We start from the raw sequence: 21123 nt of genomic DNA, 5'->3' as shown, positions 1-21123 counted from the left end.
GAATTTGGTAATGTTGCAGGATACAAAATTAATGCACAGTAATCTCTTGCATTCCTATACACTAATGATGAAAAATCTGAAAGAGAAATTGAGGAAACAATTCCATTTACCCTTGCAACAAAAAGAATAAAATACCTAGGAATAAACCTTCCTAAGGTGGTAAAAGAACTGTACTCAGAAAACTGGAAGACACTGATGAAAGAAATCAAAGACGACACAGATGGAGAGATATACCATGTTCTTGGATTGGAAGAATCAGTATTGTGAAAATGAATACACTACCCAAAGCAATCTACAGATTCAATGCAATCCATATCAAATTACCAGTGGCATTTTCTGCAGAACTAGAACACAAAGTCTTAAAATTTGTATGGAGACACAAAAGACCCTGAATAGCCAAAGCAATATATTTTTTGTTTTTTTAATTAAAAAAAATTTTTGGCTGCGTTGGGTCTTCATTGGTGTGCGCGGGCTTTCTCTGGTTGTGGCGAGTGGGGGCTACTCTTTGTTGCGGTGCGCGGGCTTCTCATTGTAGTGGCTTCTCTTGTTGCAGAGCACAGGCTCTAGGCACATGGGCCTCAGTAGTTGTGGCATGTAGGCTAAGTAGTTGTGTCACATGAGCTCTAGAGCACAGGCTCAGTAGCTGTGTCGCACGGGCTTAGTTGCTCCATGGCATGTGTGATCTTCCTGGGTCAGGGTGCGAACCCATGTCCCCTGCATTGGTAGGCAGATTCTTAACCACTGCGCCACCAGGGAAGCCCTGCCAGAGCAATCTTGAGGGAAAAAAACGGAGCTGGAGGAATCAGACTCCCTGACTTCAGACTATACTACAAAGGTACAGTAATCAAAACAATGTGGTACTGGCACAAAAACTGAAATATAGATCAGTGGATTAGGATAGAAAACCCAGAGATAAACCCACGCACCTATGGTCAACTAATCTATGACAGAGGAGGCAAGGATATACAATGGAGAAATGACAGTCTCTTCAATAAGTGGTGCTGGGAAAATTGGACAGCTACATGTAAAAGAATGAAATTAGAACACTCCCTAACACCATACACAAAAATAAACTCCAAATGGATGAAGGACCTAAATGTAAGACCGGACACTATAAAACTCTTAGAGGGGACACAGCCGTGAGTCGGAATCTGTTTGCAAGCACAGAGAAGTTTCTCCATGTTACATGGGTACAACAATGGACACCCAGAAGGACGTTCAACGCCCAAAGCAGCAGCCAATGATATATATCTGTGGAGAATGTCACACAGAAAATGAAATAAAATCAAGGAATCCAATCTGATGCACAGAATGTGGATACAGAATAATGCACAAGAAAAGGACTAAAAGATTGGTGGTTTTTGATGCTTGATGAAACACGAAATTCAGAGGAATATCTTCATTTGTGTTTTGATTTGCTGTTAATGTTGTATAGCTTTTGATTAGTGTACTTTATGAATACAACTATACACACATGATTTCATTTTAAAAGCCATATTGTATTTAGGTATCTACTAATACTTTATATAAGGATATTATTTTTTGTTCAGTTACATGGTTTGTAATTTAATTTTATCATATATGTAATATGACACACAATGAAGGTTAAAAGTGCTTCCCCAAACTACACTTTAATCAAAACCTAGAATCATCTGGGACCCTTGTTAAAAATGAAGTTTGCTAGGGCTCTTTAAAGATCTGATTAAGTAAGTTCCTAGGAAACCACTGTTTTACATCACCAATTGTTTGTAAACTCTCCAGCATCATTTTGTATAGAGTATACCAATGCACTTACTGTCAGTGTGCATATCTCATTTTAAGTTATAATTTTCATTTGTTAACTTGGCATAGGCGTTTCTGTATTTGTATATAATGCTTGACTATTTTTTAAATCTTTGGCAAGGGAAAAGAAACTTTAATGGTTGCTTTCTGTAAGGCAAAGTCAATCCCAAGTAAAGTGGATGAAGCAGACTATTAAGGCAGGTGCAATTTCCCAGGCATAATCATACATTAAGGTAAAAAACTCTGCTTTCGGGATATTAAAAAAATGAGTTGGTTTACACTGAATTGTTGGATGACTGTTTAAAGCTTTTGCCTTGATCTTAGGGATATGGATGCTCAGATACTCCATCTGTTCCAGGATTCGATTAGATATATTTCAACTTTGTTAATAGCTTTGTGTGCCTCTCACATTCAAAGTATTAACTGTACCATTTAAAAAAAAAGACTTATTTCTACTATCATCCTCAAATAGCAAGTTCTATAAATTTATTATGTGCTATACAAAGTACTACCATACTCAAGATTTTTAAAGAGTGCTTCCTTGGTCCAGGTTTTCCTGGACCATGGCTTTCATAATCTTGTAATTCTGCCATGTTCCTTCTTGAACTTGTCCTTTCTATACAAAAGAGTCCCAGTAAATATCTCTTTACAACCACAACAACAACAACAAAAAAACTCTTAGTGGAAAACATAGGAAGAACATTCTTTGACATAAATCACAGCAAGATCTTTTTTGACCCATCTTCTAGAGTAATGGAAATAAAAAACAAAAATAAACCAATGGGACCTAATGAAACTTAAAAGCTTTTGCACAGCAAAGGAAACAGTAAACAAGACGAAAAGACAACCCTCAGAATGGGAGAAAATATTTACAAACGAAGCAATTGACAAAGGATTAATCTCCAAAATATACAAACAGCTCATGCAGCTCAAAATTAAAAAAACAAACAACCCAATCCAAAAATGGGCAGAAGACCTAAATAGACATTTCTCCAAAGCAGACATACAGACGGCCAAGAGACACATGAAAAGCTGCTCAACATCAATAATTATTAGAGAATTGCAAATTAAAACTACAATGAGGTATCACCTCACACTGGTTAGAATGGGCATCATCAGAAAATCTATAAACAAGAAATGCTGGAGACGGTGTGGAGAAAAGGGAACCCTCTTGCCCTGTTGGTGGGAAGGTAAATTGATACAGCCACTATGGAGAACAGTGTGGAGGTTCCCTAAAAAGTAAAAATAGAATTACCATATGACCCAGCAATCCCACTACTGGGCATATACCCAGAGAAAACCATAATTCAAAAAGACACATGCACCCCAGTGTTCACTGCAGCACTATTTACAATAGCCAGGTCATGGAAGCAACCTAAATGCCCACCGACAGACGAATGGATAAAGAAGATGTGGTTCATATATAGAATGGAATATTATTCAGCCATAAAAAGGAACGAAACTGGGTCATTTGTAGAGACATGGATGGACCTAGAGACTGTCATACAGAGTGAAGTAAGTCAGAAAGAGGAAGACAAATATTGTATATTAATGCATATATGCGGAATCTAGAAAAATGGTACAGATGAACCAGTTTGTAAGAAATAGAGACACAGATGTAGAGAAAAAATATATGGACGCCAAGGAGGGAAAGTGGCGGGGTGGGGGTGGTGGTGGGATGAATTGGGAGACTGAGATTGACATATATACACTAATATGTATAAAATGGATAACTAATAAGAACCTGCTGTATAAAAAAATAAAAATAAAATAAAATTCAAAAAATAAAACATTTCTATACAAAAAAAATAATAAATAAATTTTTTTTAAAAGTTGCGCACGCATGTTGGGGAGGGTCCTGGGACCAGTCAGGTGTGAAAAAAGAAACGAGATAATTAGCCAAAGGTAAACAAAGACCCAGAAGGACTGTCCTATTTAAATATTAATTTAAATCACTTCATTACTGCACTCTTTGTTCAGGACGCCCATAAGCTTTCTCTCTGGGTATGTATTTCTGCCTAGTTTCTGTCTTAAATAAACAAACTGTTTATGCTCTGTGTGCTCTCCCATACCTTGTACTGTCTCTAATAATAAACTTTGTACCTATTTTTACAGTTTTTGCCTCCTTGAAACATTCTTGCTTTCAACTAGGGGAAAGGGCCAGGGCGACTTTCTTTCTAGCCTCTAGTCTAGCGGCTAGGATTCCTGGTTTTCATCCAGGCTACCCAGGTCCAATTCCTGGGCAGGGAACTAAGATCTCTCTTCAGGACTGCTCACTGCTGTCTCTCCGAGATCAATTAGACCAACTCAGTAACACAAACCCATCAAAATCACTGTCATTCAGGGCCTGATCATTTCTCACACCATTGCAATAGCTGCCTCTTCTTCTACCCTGTCCTTCTTCTATGTATTTTCAGGATCTCTCTTTTTCTGTCTTGTTTTTGTTGTCATTATTGTTCTTTTGTTGCCTTTTGTTGTTGTTGTTAAGGAAGGTAAATTTATATTATTGTTGTTTTTAAAAAATTTTTGTCTATTTATTTATTTATTTATTTATTTATTTATTTATTTATTTTTGGCTGCGTTGGGTCTTCGTTGCTGCCCGCAGGCTTTCTCTAGTTTTGGCGAGCGGGGGCTACTCTTCGTCAGCGGTGCGCGAGCTTCTCATTGCAGTGGCTTCTCTTGTGGAGCATGGGTTCTAGGCGTGCAGGCTTCAGTAGTTGTGGCTCGTGGGCTCTAGAGCACAGGCTCAGTACTTGTGGCTCACAGGTTTAGTTGCTCCACAGCATGTGGGATCTTCCCGGACCAGGGCTCGAACCCATGTCCCCTGAATTGGCAGGCGGATTCTAAACCACTGTGCCACCAGGGAAGCCCTGTTGTTCGTATTTATTAAGGAAAGTAATTTATAAGTTACATTTCTAGTTTTCTGTTACTGAATCACTAAAAATGGTTTGGTTGACTTTCACCAAATTTGGGAGGTTTGTTTGGAGTAAGTCTGACTTAAAATATGTGGCAACGCTAAAATTTACGTTGGATGGCCCTAGGGAGAACCTCAAAAAGAGAGACAGGTATCTCTGGGAGCAGCTGAAACTGAGGTGCAGGCAGAAGAAGAGGAAGCCACCTGGTAAGAAACACTCTCCTAATTTAGACAGCGTGAGCCCCTCAAATGGTTCACAATGGTTCCAAATGGATGCCCAAGCCAAAAGTCACAAGGATAGACCTTCCAAATGCCAGGGGTGGACTTTTCCATAGAGTCTTGCACAGACAACTTTGTGTGCATGCTCCAGGGAATAATTGTCCAATGAAGGTGCAGGATTCTCATGACAAATGATTGGGAAGCCAGCTAAATAAAAGTAAAAACCTGACTCTAATATGTATTTCAAAACAACAGTTTAAGGTCCAAGTAAATCTAAAAAACATGGTACCAATGGACTTTAAGTATTGAACATTCCCCTGAAATTTTTGTTGATTTTTCTTTTTTAATGAAATTTTAGTAAGTAAAAAGCATTTTGCCTCTGTCTTGCCATTGTGCAAGGCCTTGCTAGAGCAGTCTCTCTTTGAAATGTTCTGAGCAGCACTCCAAAAACAAGCAGTTACTGAGAGCAGTGGACTTGCACTGATTTTGTTCAATACATTGTTTGTAAGGAAGCCATGCTTTCTAAAACGAAGTAGCTCTACTCAATGAAAAATACTTCTTAGGCCAGAAAAGTAGTATGTAGACATTTTCTTTCTTGTTTTGTAATGAACTACCAAAAAAATTATTCACATAATAATGTTAACAAGTTAGCATAAATATATTATTTTATATTTATATTATTTATTACATTTATTATATTTGATCATATAATATTTATATTTGTTTGTATTATTATGTAATAGTAATACATTAACATATAAATAGGTGAACAAGAAAAAAAATCTAGGTTCCCATTGTCTTGAAGATAAAAAGCCAATATCCTAAGCATGACATAAAGTTCTTCACAACCTGTCTTCAAATTACTTTATCATTTCCTATTCATACACACCGAACTCTCAATCCACACTTCTTTTATGCCTCCAAGTTCATTCCCTCTGCCTGGAATGCCTTGCTTCCTCCTCCTTCAGCTCGTAAACTGCTGCCTAGTCTTTGAAACCCAGCTCAAAAGACTCTTCCTGTGTGAAGCTTTTCCAGTGGTTCCTCCCTGGGATTCCTAGCACCTCACTGCTTTCTCCTCAGTTCCCCTATGGAATGTGTACCCAAATCTCTATATTATATTGCATTGTAGTAGTAGTAGCAGCAGCAGCAGCAGTAGTAGTAATAGCAGTAGAAGTAGTAGTAGTGGTAGTAATGTGTCTGTCTCCTTGAGGGAAGGAGCCATCTCCTACTTTTTCCTTATTATATTTTTAATGGAAGCTCAAGAAATGTTCAATAAATGAAGGAATGAAGAAATGAAACAGGGACTTCCCTGCTGGTCCAGCGGTTAAGACTCCGTGCTCCCAATGCAGGGGGCCCGGTTTCGATCCCTGGTCAGGGAACTAGATCCCACATGCACAACGAAAATCCTGCATGCTGCAACTAAGACTCAGTGCAGCCAAATAAATAAGCAAATAAATATATTTTTTTAAATGAAATGAAACAAATACATAGATTTGGAGAAAGTTACCCTGATCTCCTTATAGAATATGACTCAAGGAAACAGACTTATCTTTCCAAACCTGGACCTCAAGTGAGAAATTGCAGGGCCACTGATGCGGATGAAAAGACAAAAGGACATTATAGTGAGTCATATACCAGCTTGGAGCCCTAGACCAGGGCGGGAGGGGACACAGGTCAACTTTTCTGACTGTTGAAGTCAATGAGAGTTATAAAACCACCTCCCCTCAGTTCCATTACATTTCCATACCTGTTTTTCCTGTCCCTCCATTTGGAAGCTTGCCTGCCTCTTTCTACTCTGCTCTCTGTAGCAAGTGATTTCTAGGTTAAAAAAAAAAAAAAAAAAAAAAAGCCAGTACGTAATACTAAACTGGAAATGAGGAAAATTCTAATGTTCTTGAGTTGTCATTTATCAGGGTCATAGTACTGAGAAAACTGACCATTATTCATTCTTATCTAGCTGATGAGAAATGAAGAAATGGTTTTCCATAGAATACCTTTGAATAAATGTTATCATTCAAATGGTTAGGAGTTGGCAGATCATTTGGAATTTTTAAAACCTTTTATTTGGAAATAATGATCAGTTCATAGGAAGTTGAAAAATAGTACAGGGATGTCCCTTGTACACTCACCCAGTTTCCCACAATTGTAACATCTTATATAAGATGTTACAAAACGAGAAAATCAAACTATCAAAAAACTATCAGAAATTGCACTATCAAAGCCAGAAAATCGACTTTGGTACAATTCATAGACCTTACTTAGATTTTACCACTTTTATATGCACTCATTTGTGTGTGTGTATTGGGGGGGGGGAGGGGTTCTAAGCAACCTTATCACACGTGTAGATTCCGGTAATCACCATTACAATCAAGGGAAGGAAGTAATCCACCTCTGAAAGACTCCTTGTGCTACCCCTTTATCACCCATTTTCTGTTCAGCCCTTCCTCACTCCTCCCCCAATCCTTTAGAATGTTTTATGTTTTTTTATATTTGATATTTTTCACTACCCAAAAAAGAGGGGATGAGTTCTCTCACTGATTCTTGTGCTGTCCTGAATGCTGGAAGTAGAAGGGAGCACACAGCTAGGAAGTTAGGGGACTTTCTGTGTCCCCAGCAGGACAATCATTAATAGTAACACAAAGAGGCCTCCCAACGGAAATGATTCTTATTCCTATAATTGGCCAGTTTCCAGAAAAATGTACATTGGCTCTGTCTAGATAAACACTTGGCATGGTACTAAAACTGATAGGAATTCAACAAATTTTATCAGGCAAGTACACTGAGCCAACAGGGGCAATGCATTCCATAACATGTTCCTAACAGAATGTGAAACAATTCTCCATTTGTTCCAGAGGGCAGTTGTTTTCAAATTAGTAAAGCTTACTGCAAATGGAAAAAAAAAAAACCTAACAGGCCACCTATCTGGTTTTCTTATTTATGTATCCTTAATTTATTTCTCCAAGCAGGAGACAAAATACCAAAACAGAGAAGTGCTGGCTAAAATTATTCACCTGAAACATCACTGCTAAAACGTCCTCTTCATTCCTACATTCCCACAAAGCTTGTCCACCTAATCCTTCTTAGTACTGTGTGGCTCACCTTCTGAGGGGAGGGAAAGGTGCAGACTGTGTGACCAGTTAGGTAATAACAATAGTTACCAAGCGGTGAGTGCACTTACCCTTGGTAGTAGGCACAGTGCCAAGACCTTGACTTACAATATCTCATTTAATCCATATAACAGCCTGGTGAGATGTGTAGTTTTATCATCTTCATTCTACAGTGGAGAAAACGAAGAGTTAGAGAACTTCTTGTTTTGGTTAAGGCCACTCAACTAGTGAGTTGAAGACATGGGATTTGAACGCAGGTCAGTGGACCACTGGTAGGGAGTCTTGGCATTCATTAGGTCTGAGGTGTGACACAGAAATCCATATACGATACTTTTAAAAGTTCCCCCAGTGATTCTGATGTACTGATTACTTGGAGAGCATTGCTAGAATCTACTTCCTACAAGGAATGGGGTGCAGGTGCAGAGAATTATATGAGTATAATTTCTCATATAATTTCTCAAACTTATATGAGAAAACTGATAAACTTATATGAGAGATGCTGTCACTTCATAAACAATACTAAATGACTAGTGAATTTTGCCTATGCTTTGGATGAAAATGTATTCTTAAGTTGTTTCTGTATTTATTCATCTATCTTTCAGCTCTTCAGACCACCATCACAAGCCTGAGTAAGTGTTGCAAGTACTTCTACCAGAGAGAGAATTAAATTACCTTGTAGCTATGGAGCACAAATTTAGTTACTTCCAAATTTGAGGTGGATGGATTCTGGCCTAGTTCTCTATTTAAAGCTTTTTCATCTATTTTTCCTTGAAGAAAAAGGAGAAGAAGGAGAAGGAGAAGAAGGGGAGGAGGAAGAAGGGAGAGGAGGGGGAGGGGAGGGGGACGGGAGGGGGAGGGGGAGGAGGAAGAAGAAGGAAGAAGAAGAACTAAGAGAGAGATGGGAAAAAATAAAAATAAAGATATATAGTACCATTTTAAAAGTTGCCTTTAATCTGAAGCATATTTTTACAAATATAGGTACTTGATTAGACTTAAAATGTTCTTAATAAAATCTAAAGCCTGCCCTCTGAGAAATAAGTGTGTAAATAAACACAAAAAGTAGTTTTGTATACACAGGTCAACAGAAGACTAACTGGATTTGTTTCATTCACAAAAACAAGAGGGGAAAATATCTCAAATCACACTTGATTTCAACACACCAAGCCAAACAGCTAATAAACCGCCCACAAAGAATGAAACTATTTTGAACTCATCATTCTGCACATACATAATATCAAGATATGCATAAAATCGTGTAAGCAGAAATGTACCTGACCTTTTATTGAAAAGGGGAGGAGTCACATAGCCTGAAAGGGTTGGGACCCGCCTGCGGTCTCTTGGGAACTTCCTGTTGTCACCACACCTTTGGGTTAGTTATTTGAGCTCTCTCTGAGGGGAGAGTCTAAGGCTCTGGGAAGGAAATCATTCTTCTTGTGAATGCGACACACACTGTCTCCAGTTTCCATATGCTGAGATTATACTTCCTCATCAGTTTGATGTGCTTGGTGAGACCAGGTTGGTCATTTATTGAATGGCTTTCTTAATTATTTAAAAAATATTTAGTATAACTGTCATTCTATCATCCCAGTTCCTTCACTGGACTTTTTAAGTTTCACACAGCGATTTTTCAGGAAAGAAGATATGGATTAAATGAAATTTCGAATTCTGAAAAAACTTTATTTTTCCTCAGTAGTAAAAGAAACTATTATTCCTTTGAACTGGCCTGTTCTTCTGATGTACAAAACTTAAATATGCTGAAAAATCTAGTATTGTTTCTTTCATAGTTCATTTTTCTGTGCCTTTCCACTTCTATGAAATAAGATCATTTATTTTCTGAGAATTTTAAATTTTATTTTACTATAATATCTAATACAGAGAGGACAGGTTTTTACAGCTTTAATGCATCGTGTTTATTTAAATTATTTTTATTAAAAAAACCATGATTTTATATGTGTAAACCTCTTGGAATGGTGCCTGGCATATTGATTACTTAAAATTGTTGATCATAATGGAGAAATAAAAATTAAAACAGTAATGTACACAGCAAGGAAATAAAAATAAAGTGAAATGCTTTTTTTTTTTTTTTTAAAGAAAAGCTCAACACTTCTCAGCTTTTTAGGAATCTAGTACTTTTTCACATAGTTTGCTATAATGAAGACTGGCACAATTTTTCTGAAGGGAAGTATGTTATATATTAGGACCCATAAAAATGTTCATGCCCTTTGAAACTAGTAAAACCATTGCTGGGAATTTGTTCTAAAGAAATAGCTTGTAAAAGAAAAACAAAGAACCTATATACAAAGAATGATTCTAACTCTGTTATTTATAATAAGTTAAAACTAGATACAGCAGAAATGTTCCTACATACAGGAATGGATAAAGTACAGTGTAACAACTTTTAAAAATATGTAGCCTTTAAAATAATTCTGAAGCTATGCAGAAATGTGCAAACATGTTTATAACATAATGCAAAGTCAAAAAAGCAGAACTCAAATTTGTAGATAAACTAAGATTACAACTATGCAAAAATCATGTGTGTATGCCTGTAAATAAAGTTTAGAAGGGAAATGGAAAATTAATATAGTTGTATTAGGATTTCAGGCTTATAAATAACTTTTTCTTAATTTGTGCTTTAGAAGTTGACTTAATAGTAAGTTAAAATTAAACTAGTGATGATATTTTAAATTGAGAATTCAACGTTTTAAAATTTGTGTGTATCATCACTTAAAAAAAAATTTTTTTTTGGTCGCGAGGCATGGGGGATCCCTGGCCCCTGAGGGGACCAGGGATCAAACCCTTGTCCCCTGCAGTGGAAGCACGGAGTCTTAACTACTGGACTGCCAGGGAAGTCCCTAAAATTTTAAAAAATAAAATAAATTTAGAGATAGCTTAAGGGGAGTGGGAACTAACCTTCACACAAAAACCTGATGGTAATTTGTGAGTACTTTCTTCCAGTCTCCCATTATATATCTCAGTTTACAAAGCTGGAACTTAATTTTTTGTGACCCGCCTTTTTAAAAAAATGTATTTTTAAATTAATTTTAAAATTTGAAGTATAGTTGATTTACAATGATTCAGGTGTACAGCAAAGTGATTCAGTTCATATACATATATATTCTTTTTCAGATTCTTTTCCATTGTAGGTTATTACAAGATACTGAATATAGTTCCCTGTGCTATACAATAGGTCCTTGTTTATCTATTTTATATATAGTAGTGTGTATCAGTTAATCTCAAATTCCCAATTTATCCCTCCCCAACCTTTCCCCTGGTAACCATTGACCTGCCTTTTTACTTAATGTTATCTCATCAGTAAAGTCTTGTTTTAAGTCATTCCATAAGACCCACTGCTGCATGATAGAATCTAAGCAGATAGATATACATCACAATAAACTTCCATAGCTAGAAAGAAAAAATATAAAAAACATAATTATAGCTGTAAGCTAAATCCGTACTTTCAGTATCTGCAAAACCTTGAACTGAGAACTTTCTTGGGGGAGGGTGTTGAATAATATGCAGAAATTATTGATCACAAATACATTGACTTTTTGTTTTTCCCTTCCTTGGCTTGCAGTCCAAAAATTAGGACTTGTAATCCTTGTAATCCCAAGAATACAAGTCACTTACTTTCAGAGATTTTTATTTTGTTGTTCTAACCTTTGTGAAATCATGATAGGAATGTTTGCCGTACTCTTACTAGTGTACAAAGCAACGGCTAGCAAACTCTAATGTGCACTGGAATCATTTGGGGAATTTGCTAAAAATGCAGAGACTATCTCCAGAGATCCAAACTCTGGGTCTGGGGTGAGGTCCTGGAATCTGCATTTCAAACAAACTCACAAGGTTTTTCAGTTTGTAGGTGGTTCAAGGAACACAGGCTGATAAGTATTCTTCTAAATTAAGGCTGCTTGTCATAAGTATTTTATTTATTTATTTTAAATTTATTTATTTATTTATTTTTGGCTGCGTTGGGTCTTCGTTGCTGCCTGCGGGCTTTCTCTAGTTGCAGCAAGCGGGGGCTACTCTTCGTTGCAGTGTGTGGGCTTCTCATTGCGGTGACTTCTTTTGTTGCGGAGCATGGGCTCTAGGCGCGCAGGCTTCAGTAGTTGTGGCACGCGGGCTCAGTAGCTGTGGCTTGTGGGCTCTAGAGCGCAGGCTCAGTAGTCGTGGTGCAGGGGCTTAGCTGCCCTGCGGCTTGAACCGGTGTCCTCTGCAGGCGAATTCTTAACCACTGCGTCACCAGGGTAGTCCCTGTCATAAGTATTTTTAAAAGTTACTCTGCCATTGGTATTTTGTCCTGTGGCAACTTGTGTAAAACTAGGTAGATATTTTCCTAGAGAAAATAGCTTAGTGCCAAAATTAGAGAGAGAATTGTTTTCTCGGATATTGGAAGCTGTCTTCAGGTTGATTTATAACTCTGTGTGTGTGTGTGACTCATCCTCCTCCAACACAGAGGAGACAAAGGTGAGTGAGGGGGTGGAGTGTGAATGTGCATATTTATGCACACGATTAAGAGATGAGAGTGAGGAAATCAGGCATCTCATTTGTTTTCTGGGTTATATCCTAAAGAAATACAAGCTTGTGGTTAAAAGCAAAGATGTCCTTCTAACCAAGAGGGCATTTGGCCCGTATGCTTCTTGCCTGTCTCTGCCTTGGGTAAAAGAGAAACAAAGATATTCCAGCAGTTTTGGCTCTGGCCAACTGTGAACCCGTCACAATCTGGCTCAGGATGGATTTTTAGTGCCAAATTCAGTGTGGTTCTCTGCATTAAAAAAATAAACTTTTCAGATTAAAAAAAAAAAATCAATAGACTTTCATTGTAGGGACATGTCACCTCCCCCTTCTCCTTCTGTCTTCAAAGCAGGAGTCCAGCTCATTTTCTAATGTCTCCAAGTCAAAGTTTCTGGGCTAAAGAGATGTTTATTTCTGAGACATTTGGAAGTTCCTGCAGAACAGTGTTTTCAGGCAAGCCTAAGAGTGTGCGCAAACGTGGGTTTCTGGAAAGCTCCTAGCTGCATCAGTTAACACGTGGTGAGCTGTGTGTCCTGGTCACTGACGGGCATCCACCACCCGGCAGGCAAAATACTCAACAGTGTATCCCTTAATCTAGGTCTGAATCTCAGTAAATATTTTCAGGCTGCATCGAGTCAATATACCTGTCTGTGGACCTCTGTTCTAAAGAAGTTATTCATACACATTTGCGTCATGTTTGGAGGTGGGGAGAATGAGAGCTTGAGCCCGCCTCGGAGCCCAAAACTTGACATGAAAGAAGTGTAAGTCAGGGCCCTGCCTGTTTTACTTCCTGACTGGATACGAGGCAGCAAGGTGAAATTAGGTGGAATTTCACCGCTGTCACTGGGGGTTGGAGATTAGTAGACTAAACTTCACCAACCATGGGTCTGAGAGAAACTGATACTTTCATTTTTAATAAACTGACTCGGCCATATTGAGAGGTTTTGCTCATTGACTCTCATAGAATCTCAGAACCATCTCTCTTCTCGCGCCACTCACGATTGCTTCATTGGTGGCTTATTTCTATCTACAATTCCATCTTCTCTCTTCACAGACACCTCTTTGGATATGAATGAGGAGTTTCCTCTTTCTGCAGGAGTTTTCCCCCAATCAGAGTTGTGGGAGCTGAAATCAGTTCCTCCAAAGGCAGGTAGAAGCTAAAAAGCCAGAACCGAGCATGACTCTGAGATAGCATGGGCAGCTTTATTTAGCTGCAGGGCAGTGTGTCTTGTGAATACAGAGCCAAAGGATCCCTTGGAAGTTTCATCAGAAAGGAAGCAAGGTTGTCAGTGATCAGTCTGAGGGAATCACACTTTTCTATCCAACTGGGACTCATATAAAATAAGTCAATCTAGGGAAACAAATGTCTCCCTGTTTTCTTGGTTGTAGCCTAAAGAAACATAGCTGGTGGATAAAAGCTAGGGATAATCTTTCCAACCAAGAGGGCATTTTGTCTAACCAACCCAATTTTATGTGGTAAAGGTAAAACAAAATAACAGCTATATTAATCCCTAAGTCTGAAGAATAAGAGTGATTTGTTTTGCACAGGAACAGCTACAATCCCTCCCTCACAGCCAACAGACTGACCAGAGTGGGTGGCGGAGGGGCAGGGGTGCTTTATTTATCCTGCAGTGGTAGAAAATGAAGGTCTATCAACCTCAGTTTCCAAGGGGAAAGAAAACAAATTGGAAAACTGGGAGCCTGATTTGATTGCGACAGAAAAAGGGAAACTTTTGCCCAGTCACCTCCAAAAGACTTTTCGTCTTTTTTTTTTTTCACTCTTTCCATGAAAGGATGAAATTACAGGAGGCATTTTTAAGAAACAGATTTATTGAGATATAATACACATATCATACAATTCACCCACTTAAAGTGTTTTTTAATATATTCACAGATATGTGCAACTGTCACCAGTCAATTTTAGAACACTTTCATGACCCCAAAAAGGAACCCAGTACCCTTTAACTATTGCACCCCATCTCTCCATCTCCTCCCATCCCGTAGCCCTAAGGAACCACTAATCTACTTTCTGTCTCTATAGATTTCCCTATTCTGGACATTTCATATGAATAGAGTCATATAATATGTGGTCTTTTGTGACTGGCATCTTTCACTTATCGTATTGTTTTCAAGACTCATCCTTATTGTAGCATGTGGAACCATGTTTGTTAACTAACAGGTATTTAATAGCAAAAAAACCCTGCTTGATATAAAGGTGGGAAAACACCTATCTGACTAATATTCTAATTACAAGAGTAAAGTATGGTTATTTTCAGGTCTTTTAATTAAAATTTAAGAAAAAGGAGATTTCTTGATATATTAATTTTTTTAGATTAGGGTTGTCTTTGGTTCGTAAGAAAGTCCTGGAAATTTGTTTTCTTAAGTAGATGCAAGAGGCATCCTTTCAAATGAGTTAGTTTGCAGATCTTAGAATTTCATTTCTAAAAGGAATGCTAGAGTTAGCTAAATGGCTAAGGAATGAGGAACCAACACCTCATTTTAATATGAAAAAACTTATGACCCAAATAGGTTGTTTGTTTTACCTTGTTAATGACACAGCCAGAAACAAACACAGTTCTTTGGCCAGGGAGAAGCACTGTCACCTGTATACTGGCTAATAAAGCTTCCCTTTTCCAAATCCTTGGTTGGATTAAGGAAACTAAAATATTGTAAGGGGGACTTCCCTGGTGGCACAGCGGTTAAGAATCCGCCTGCCAATGCAGGGAACATGGGTTCGGGTCCTGGTCCAGGAAGATCCCACATGCCGCAGAGCAATTAAGCCCGTGTGCCACAACTACTGAGCCTGTGCTCTAGAGCCCACGAGCCACAACTACTGAAGCCCACGCACCTAGAGCCCGTGCTTCGCAACAAGAGAAGCCACTACAATGAGAAGCCCGTTCACCACAGCAAAGAGTAACCCCCTGCTCTCTGCAACTAGAGAAAGCCCGAGTGCAGCAACAAAGACCCAACACAGCCCAAAAAAAAAAAAAAAAAAAAGATGGAAGGAAGGAATTTATTGAGCACTTATTTTATATCAAATCCCACACTGTGATTTACTTATTTTATTTAGTCTTCATAACAACCCTACAAGATCGATACTACTAACCCAACTTATCATCAACATCATCATCAATTACTAGCTTTTTGGCATCTATTATGCATCCTGTAATGCTTTAGATACTTCATAGGCATTTTCTCTCATTCTCACATCAGTCCTGACGGCAGGGCTGGGATTACAGTGAGGCAAGTGAGGCACTCACTAGGTGCAAAATTTAAGGGTGGAAGGGACACCAAAATAGTCATCAAGGTCAGTCATATTTATGACATTTTAATGCAATAAAAATATTTTATTTTTGTGATATTTTAATGCAACATTTAAGTGATATTTTAATATATAAATAATATTTTACTATCATTTAATGTTTAATGCAAACAATAATCTGCATATCATTAATAATGTATATTATAATGCATAGATGATATTTTAATGCAATATTTTTAAAAGATCAAAATCAATGCAAATATATGATGAACAAAATGTCAAAAATTTTAATAAGATATACTATTGATTGTTTTACAAGTCTGTGTTATTGTACAACAGGAAAAATTATCTCCACTTGGCTGGAATTCCTGGGTCCATGACAACTCACTTCGTTGCTAGGCGGTTTATAAGGGTTGACAATGGTGTATGAACAGATTAAATAATGAAGGTCTATTTTTCACTTGTTTTAAAATATGGGAGTATATTTTGATAAATATATATTTATATAAATATGTATATTTATATGGTGTGGTTTTTCTTTTGCCTTGGGCTCAATATGGCTCTGCAAAGCACTGCCTGACAGATTGTCACTATTATGATCATTTTACACATGCAAAACTGAGACCTAGAGAGGTTGGGTAATTAATTACCAGAGGTCACATAGCTAGTAGGCAATGGAATTGAACCACAAACCTAGGTCTGTCTCCAAAACCCAAGCTCTTTCCAAAATTGTGTTGTGTTTTTGTTTAAGACATTAGACCAGGGTTGGCAAACTTCTTCTGTAGAGAGCCGGATAGTAAATATTTCCAGCTTTGTGGACCAGTGGTCACGGTTAAACTACTCATCTTTGCCTTATAGGAGGAAAACAGCTATAGGCAATACACTAATGAGCATGGCTGGATTTGGCCCATGGGCAGTCATGCATTGGATTATAAGAAAATATCTCAGGCACAAATATGTTATATCTGAAGATGCTATAGCCAGATTTCCCTGCCATCCTACTTGAATATGTTTCTTTTAATTTAACAGAGGGAAGACAGTAAATGATAATCAGGCCTGCCCTACATAGGGATCTGAATTCATCACGGGATGGCAGACATCACCCATCCAATTGTAATTTTCCAGTTGTCAACAGGAAACAGCATTTCAGAGGGATTGAATTTCAAAGTAGTCTGAAGAAGAAAGGCAGAGTTTCTCCTGTTTCAAATAAACTCTAGAAGAAGAGGTTAAGGTTTAGAAACCAGTTTAACACGTTCTGTAGTTCTTGATTGGGCTGTTAATAATACTAACTCTAAGCAAACTTGACTTTGTAACAAAACAACAAAATAACCAACAAGAGGTTTGCTTTCTGAAGGCATACATAGTAGTTAATCATTTTAGTAATACCAACATAAAGTAAAATGTGAAGAACTATATTTACGAGGGTGAAGCAATTTAACAAATTTGCTACTCACATATATCTAGTCCTTGCATGTTCTCCAAACTGCCTGAGAATTTCAGTCCCAAAGACAAGACAAGTTCCTGAGCTTGGTGCTGGGGACGCAATACTAGACTAAAAACAATACAGCTCCTGCCCTCAGAGGAGCTTAAACTAACTTGTAACATGGTTCAAAATAAGATAAATGTAATGTTTTCTTTTTAAAATGTTATTAATTCTGAGAGGAAAAGGGTTAATAACCTGAGGCAATTTTAAACAAAGAACATTGGCAGTGGAGTGCATGACCCACTGTTGTTTGCATATAATTTTCCAGGCCTTGTCACCTGCAGATATATTTTTACATAGTTTCAGTCGTAATGCATGTGCCACTTCATACTTCATTTATTTTATAAACATTACATAATACACTCCTTATAGTATTTATATGGCTCATTCTGAATGGCTGAATAATGCGTTAACAGATTGATATTCATTTATTCAGGAAACATTTATTGAAGCCAACTCCGAGCCAGGTTCTGTTCTTGGCACTGGGAACATAAGAATGGATAAACAGACAAACAGATCAGTCATCTTGGAGCTTCTGTGCTAGTGGGGGAAGTTATTTCAGAAAAGGAAAGAATGCTTCAAGTTTGTGGTAGGAAAAAGACAAGTAACATTTAAGGGGAAAAGTTCTCTGGAGTGGAATTCAACACAAGAAGGAAGTAGGAACGCATATTTAAAGCCAGGGCATCATTTAGGCCAAGGAATTCATTTACAGATATGAATAAACTTAGGAACTAAATTACCCACGAGCCGCTTTTTTTTTTAATTGAAAAAAAAAGAAGAGAGTCAACTTTAATTATAACTAACCAAACTGCATCCAGGAATGTCTCCAAACAATCGAACAAAAGAAAAACGATAAAATTGTCCTATTGAAGAAACCAAGAGTTTCTACCAGTCCCAGAGCTTCTGAGGGTTAAGCCAAGAGCAGCTCATTCCTGAGGCTGGTTCTGTCCCCCACTCAAGTTTCTCATCCCATGAGCAGAGTTGGGGATGGGTGAAGGACCATCCACTAGCCCGTCTTGAAAAGACAGCAAGAGCCAGTCACCCAGGGGTGAATGGAGAAGGCTAGGAAAAGGACTCACTGTGAGCAATAATCTCATATATTATAGAACTAAAACTACATAGCCAGGGAAATATGATCCCAGAAGATAATTTTTATATACACTTCATCTTTATTCACAGTAGATCATGTTCTGTAAAGGCGCTACAAGCACTGAAGTAGCAGTTACTGAACCATTGCTCTTAGAGGGAATATATGGTTAGGTTCCTGTGAGCCTCTGCTTATGACATTTTAGTTGACTGATCAATACATAATCTTATTTTATGTGTGTTTCTATTTAAAGACACCTTATTTTATATATAGTGTTTTGTTTTGTTTTTTTAATATTTATTTATTTATTTATTTATTCATTTATCTACTTAATTTATTTATTTTGGCTGTTCCAGGTCTTAGTTGCGGCTCATAGGATCTTTGCTGCAGCATGCGGGCCCTTAGTTGTGGCATGCGAACTCTTAGTTGTGGCATGCATGCGGGATCTCGTTCCCTGACCAGGGATCAAACCAGGGCCCCCTGCATTGGGAGTGTGGAGTCCTACCCACTGGACCACCAGGAAAGTCCCAATATATATTGTTGATTTGCTAACATTGAACTCATGGCCAGCACTGTAACTCATACCTGAACAAAATTATCTCACACTCACATTTTCTCTGTAAGGTACGTCACAGCCTTCATGAGTTTAGAAATGCCAGCCAGCACTTGAGGACTATGTCTGGGGGATTTTAAACAGTGAAATCACCAAGAAAAGGCACAAGAAGCAAAAAACATGGCAGTAAGAGGCCAGGTAAAGGACATTTGCTATGAGAGCTGAAACAAGAAGGCAAAGTGTCGCCGTGTTTGACCTCAGCTGAGAGTGATGTGTGGGGCAACTTAGATTTTTTGCCACTCAGCACCTAGCTGTGAATAACTGCAAAAGCCCCTCAAGTACTGATTTTGGGGGTTACAAATACATTTGGGTTTTATTTTAGTTCTTAGGTAGAGTGTTTATTGCTGTGCTTTATCACAGATATTCTGCATTCTTCTTTTAATGTATTAAATATTATGTAATTTTTTTATTTTTTAAAAATAAGAAAGGTTTCGCCCTCAAGGGCTCCCAGTCTGTTGCTGAGGTCTGAGTGGCCATCACACTCCTCTTCCGTCTGGGTTTCAACCAATTGAGAAATTGACCCAGGGCTAAAAGTATCAGCTTTCTTGTTGGCATAGTTGGATTTGAGAAAAGTGAAGGTCAAATCGTTTTCTCCTCCTAATGCAAACCAGAGGTCCCCTGCTGACCTCTCCCCAAGTGGCAGGGTGTACCTGCCACCAGGGAGGAAGAGGAGGGAGAGAAACCACTGAAGGGAAAAGGAGAGAGGGGGCGGCCCTCCTTCCTGTGGAGTGGAGTGGATGTCCCTTGGATGAGGCACGCCCAAACTACCGGGATGCCGAGCAGGGGTGACAAATTCTTGCTTTGGGGTGTTACCAGTAAATTTTAACGAGTAGGTGAATTCACAAGTATGAAATTCACGAATAAAGTGGATTGACTGTATTTTGACAGTGTTTGTGTGAGTGTGTGTGTATGTGTGTGTTCTGAAGAAGAGGTCAAGAAGGATATACAATACAGGAGGCAATACAAGTGCAGTGACTTTCTTATCTTTCTTGGTAGGGAATGAGGAGCTAGAATAGATACAGTAAATAGAACAGAAGCTCTCTGTGATTGATACACTAGGAAATAGAGCCTTAAATTTTATTTTTAAACTAAAAAAGGAATCACCAGATGAACTAAAAGTAATTTTATAACTAATAAAAATCAGGAGGTAGAGGGGAGAAGTATTGAGTGTGCTAAGGCCCTCATCATTTATAACAGAGGGTCATTAGATACTGTCTCGAGTTACTAAAGCAAGGACTGGAGCAGAATAAGGAAAGACAACTGTTCTGACAAAGGTCAGCAGCAGGACACATGGCAGAAGTTAAAAATATGCCCTACAACAGTCTGAAATACAGTTTCCAGGTGCCCAAAACTCCTGGCCAGGAGTTCACGTTGGAGGATAAATAAATCTGAATAAATATTGCTAAGTCTGGAGCAGTTCTGCATGTAGTCTATTTCTGACCTACAGGCTACACATTGAAATCCCATGAAATAGAGATTTAAGTGTTTCATATAAAGTTATAAAGGTCAATCCCAGAAAAAAATTAAAGCAGGCTATAAACATCCCAGTATGAGAAAGAAAATATAAACGGAATAAAACAAAGAAAAGAGAGACAGGGCAATCCACATAGCAAAAGCAATGGCCTTTTCCAGAGCACAATGCTGTTATAAAAATAATTAAGACATTTAAAAATACTTGAAGTCACAGTGGTTCTATCAAATGAAAAATAAAAACCCATTTGTTCTGCCCTTCTTGCCTTTCTGTAACTGTCAATTTTAAGGGCTTCTAGTAAGGACTCAGCAAGCCAAAAAGATTGGTTGAACCATTCCATAGTCATTAAAGTTGGCAGTTTCTGCTGAAAAATAGCTCTGGCCCCAAATTTCAGGATGCATCTATGAGCCTTCCAAGTACTCAGACACATGGTTTATGACACATTGACATAATATTGCTCAATTGGCTCAAAATGAACAAAACCCTAGTAATTAAGCAGTCCCCTTCTTTGGAAAGGGATCTCTATCTTTTCCAGTATGACCTCATTCATAATTAATTTCTGCCGCATAAATTTCTTGGGCAGGTAGGTAGCAAGTGAAAGATGACTTAATTTCCCCAGGCCACCTGGTGAGTCAGTCACACAACCAGGAACAAAACCCAGTTTTACTGATGT

At 38.1% G+C, this 21123-nt stretch overlaps 1 protein-coding gene and 1 pseudogene across 3 annotated transcripts in view; both read left to right on the top strand.

Moving 5' to 3' along the window:
- Positions 1-880: 880 nt before the first annotated feature.
- Positions 881-8085, top strand: LOC309660661 (DNA-directed RNA polymerases I, II, and III subunit RPABC4 pseudogene; annotated as a pseudogene). The gene has a single exon. The product of its transcript is annotated as a DNA-directed RNA polymerases I, II, and III subunit RPABC4 pseudogene (transcript).
- Positions 8086-8897: 812 nt separating this feature from the next.
- The window catches only part of LIPH (lipase H), a 48649-nt gene continuing 36423 nt past the window's right edge, over positions 8898-21123 (top strand). For both annotated transcript variants that reach the window (XM_082461531.1, XM_082461530.1), the window contains exon 1: positions 8898-9537. In XM_082461531.1, the coding sequence (XP_082317657.1) occupies positions 9489-9537 (49 nt within the window). In that variant the 5' untranslated portion in view covers positions 8898-9488. The remainder of the gene's footprint in view (positions 9538-21123) is intronic.

This window comes from Balaenoptera physalus (genome assembly GCF_965194825.1).
Source record: "Balaenoptera physalus genome assembly, chromosome: 4".
In the NCBI taxonomy this organism is placed as follows: Eukaryota; Metazoa; Chordata; class Mammalia; order Artiodactyla; family Balaenopteridae; genus Balaenoptera; species Balaenoptera physalus.
The sequence above is the reverse complement of the archived record's forward strand: the minus strand, read 5'-3'. Positions and strand labels throughout refer to the sequence as shown.